The following is a 3466-nucleotide window of genomic DNA, read 5'->3' as shown; positions in this document are numbered from 1 at the left end:
AGAAGAAATTATATTCCTGACATTTGATATACTATTTTATTCTTATTGCAATTTTTCAAAGTCCGTAAATGCAGATGAAACAAAAGTATGAGAGCAAAACCATCTCAAACTGGATCTTTTTTTTTACAGAATACCTTAAGTCCCAAGAATAATTCATATCATAGATGGAAAACGGTGAATGGATTTGCCCAACTCCTCACCTACTCTTACCTTCAAATTTTTAAAATAATCTATGATACACTATGTATGTATATATAAAGTAGAAGCTACAAAACCCAAAACAACTCAAAGTTAGATACTTAGAGATCACCAAACTAATTGACAAATTTCTCTCTCATCCTCCCATCCAAAAGTTCCTATAAAGTCGATCAAATTTGTTCTGTGGGTTAGAGCTTTAGAATTTAGACACATTACCTGAGGCCAAACATAGCATTAACCAGACAGTAACCCACATGATGTCTGGTTTGCTCGGTAAATTATCTCCGGCTAGACGGTTCAATGGTGATGGCCTTCCTCTGTTTTACAACATCCACAAGTCAGTGGAGCTTCAGAGATGTCAGAGAGACACAGCGCGAGTGTCTGTCACACTTGCAGAACTTCTCATGAGTGTTGAAGATGAGGGGAACGACCACAGTCGGGCTCTGGATGTTGCGGTTGCTTCCAATTTCTGGGCCTCGGTCCCATCTCCTTGTGTGCCTTCTTCTTCTCCGTTTGTTCTTTCCTTCAGAGACTTGACTTACAGCGTGAAGACCCAGAAGAAGTTTAAGCCCTTTCCTTGTTGCGGGAATTCGTCTTTTGTTGGTAATGATATGGAGATGAATACTAAGGTGCTGCTGAATGGTATTTCTGGCGAAGCTCGGGAAGGAGAGATGATGGCCGTTCTCGGAGCAAGCGGGTCAGGAAAATCAACGCTTATCGATGCATTAGCCAACCGGATAGCAAAAGAGAGCCTACGAGGTGCTATTACTCTAAACGGGGAAGTTCTTGAATCCAGCCTGCACAAAGTTATATCAGCTTATGTGATGCAAGACGATCTTCTCTTCCCCATGCTCACTGTGGAAGAAACTTTGATGTTTTCTGCGGAATTCAGGCTTCCAAGTTCGCTTTCTAAGAAAAAGAAGAAGGCACGGGTTCAAGCTCTGATTGACCAGCTCGGCCTGAGGAACGCTGCAAAGACCGTGATCGGTGATGAGGGACACAGAGGTGTGTCTGGAGGAGAAAGGAGGCGGGTCTCAATTGGAACCGATATCATCCATGATCCGATAATACTCTTTCTCGATGAGCCAACCTCTGGTCTCGACTCTACAAGTGCCTACATGGTTGTCAAAGTGCTTCAGAGAATCGCACAAAGCGGCAGCATAGTTATCATGTCGATCCATCAGCCGAGTTACAGAATCTTGGGCTTGCTCGATAAATTAATCTTCCTATCTAGGGGTAACACAGTTTACAGCGGCTCCCCAACACATCTCCCTCGGTTCTTCTCTGAATTCGGTCACCCAATACCTGAAAACGAGAACAAGCCAGAATTCGCACTCGATCTTATACGCGAGCTGGAAGATTCACCGGAAGGAACCAAAACCTTAGTCGAATACCACAAGCAATGGCGAGCAAAGCAGACCTCAAGCCAGAGCAGAAGAAACACCAATGTACCTCTCAGAGATGCAATCACCGCAAGTATCTCCAGAGGCAAACTAGTCTCCGGGGCAACAAACCTAAAATCCTCATTTCAAACCTTTGCAAACCCATTCTGGACTGAAATGCTCGTAATTGGCAAACGATCTATACTAAACTCAAGCAGACAACCAGAGCTATTCGGAATCCGCCTCGGAGCTGTACTAGTCACCGGAATCATCTTAGCCACAATATTCTGGAAACTAGACAATTCCCCTAGAGGTATACAAGAACGCTTAGGGTTCTTCGCATTCGCAATGTCCACAACATTCTACACATGTGCAGAAGCAATACCAGTCTTTCTACAAGAACGTTACATATTCATGAGAGAAACAGCTTACAACGCTTACAGAAGATCATCATACGTCCTCGCTCACACAATAATCTCAATCCCTGCTCTGATAATCTTATCAGCCGCCTTCGCCGCCACAACATTCTGGGCCGTAGGTCTCGCCGGAGGCTCCGAGGGATTCTTCTTCTTCTTCTTCACAATCCTCACATCGTTTTGGGCCGGAAGCTCCTTTGTGACGTTCTTATCCGGCGTAGTATCGCACGTGATGATCGGATTCACGGTGGTTGTAGCAATCCTCGCTTATTTCCTCCTCTTCTCCGGATTCTTCATATCCAGAGATCGTATCCCTCCCTACTGGATCTGGTTCCACTACCTCTCCCTAGTGAAATACCCTTACGAAGGTGTTCTGCAGAACGAATTCGATGACCCGACGAAATGTTTCGTCCGCGGGATCCAGATGTTCGACAATTCGCCGCTGGGAAAAGTTCCGACCGCCGTGAAAATCGGCCTGCTGAAGAGCATGAGCGGCGTTTTAGGGATCAACGTGACGGCGGAGACTTGCGTAACAACGGGAATCGACATACTAAAACAACAAGGAATCACAGAGATCAGCAAATGGAGTTGCTTGTGGATCACCGTAGCTTTGGGATTCTTCTTTAGAGTTCTTTTCTACTTCACTCTCTTGATCGGAAGCAAGAACAAGCGTCGCTGATTTAATTACACTTTTAAAAAAATTAGAGTATCTAACCAAAGAAGATGAATGTACTTATTATCCCTACTATAGTAAAAGAGAAGTATAAAAAGGATTCGGGTCGGGTTTTTCAAAAAATTCCGGGTTAAATTTTCAATCGGATACTTGCCAAATTTTTTGTTAAATATTTTTCAAATATTTCAATAATATACACCAGATTCCTATCATTTAGGAAACTATATTAATGCTAAATAAAAATATGTCTTATAAGGAAAATTTGTTTATGAATATAAAGATCTCAATCTTTTAAAAATATTCTAATTATTAGATTAATTTCTTATATGAAAAAACAAAAAAAAATTATAATTTTTTATAAGTTTAAATATTTGATATATAGAAAAATATAATTTAAAAATATTTGGTATAACAAATATAAAAATGCATCTAAAATACATAAAAAATGGTAATATAATTAATAAAAATGTTAATTAGTTTGAATTAGTTAAATGTTTCGAAAAATAAAATTTGAATATATATGGCTATAAAAAAGAAAGATTTTATTAAAGATTTTATAAAAAACGAAAGACTTTATATATATTAAATATTTATTATTATTTTTTATATTTCCTAATATGTTAAATGAAAGATTTAATCAGAATAAAAAAATAGTATATGAAAAGAGGTTTCAAAATTATTCCAATCTTTATCAATTTGAATTACCTATAAAAAAAGAATAATATTTTATCAATAGCATAACTAATGCAAAATTATAGAGATCCATATATATCTAGAAATGGTTATATTTGAATTTT

The 3466-nt window shown here is 38.9% G+C and overlaps 1 protein-coding gene across 1 annotated transcript; it reads left to right on the top strand.

Annotated features, from left to right (window-relative positions):
- On the top strand, positions 1–2759 carry LOC17885566 (ABC transporter G family member 20). Its single transcript, XM_006290578.2, has one exon. It carries the CDS (start codon positions 453–455, stop codon positions 2673–2675), a length of 2223 nt encoding a protein of 740 aa, XP_006290640.1. The 5' UTR covers positions 1–452; the 3' UTR covers positions 2676–2759.
- Positions 2760–3466: the final 707 nt, after the last annotated feature.

This window comes from Capsella rubella, unplaced genomic scaffold (genome assembly GCF_000375325.1).
Source record: "Capsella rubella cultivar Monte Gargano unplaced genomic scaffold, Caprub1_0 scaffold_5, whole genome shotgun sequence".
Classification (NCBI taxonomy): Eukaryota; Viridiplantae; Streptophyta; class Magnoliopsida; order Brassicales; family Brassicaceae; genus Capsella; species Capsella rubella.
The sequence above is the reverse complement of the archived record's forward strand: the minus strand, read 5'-3'. Positions and strand labels throughout refer to the sequence as shown.

Coding starts and splice junctions, on each gene's coding strand:
- LOC17885566 (XM_006290578.2), top strand. CDS start 453: ATGATGTCTGGTTTGCTCGGTAAATTATCTCCGGCTAGACGGTTCAAT.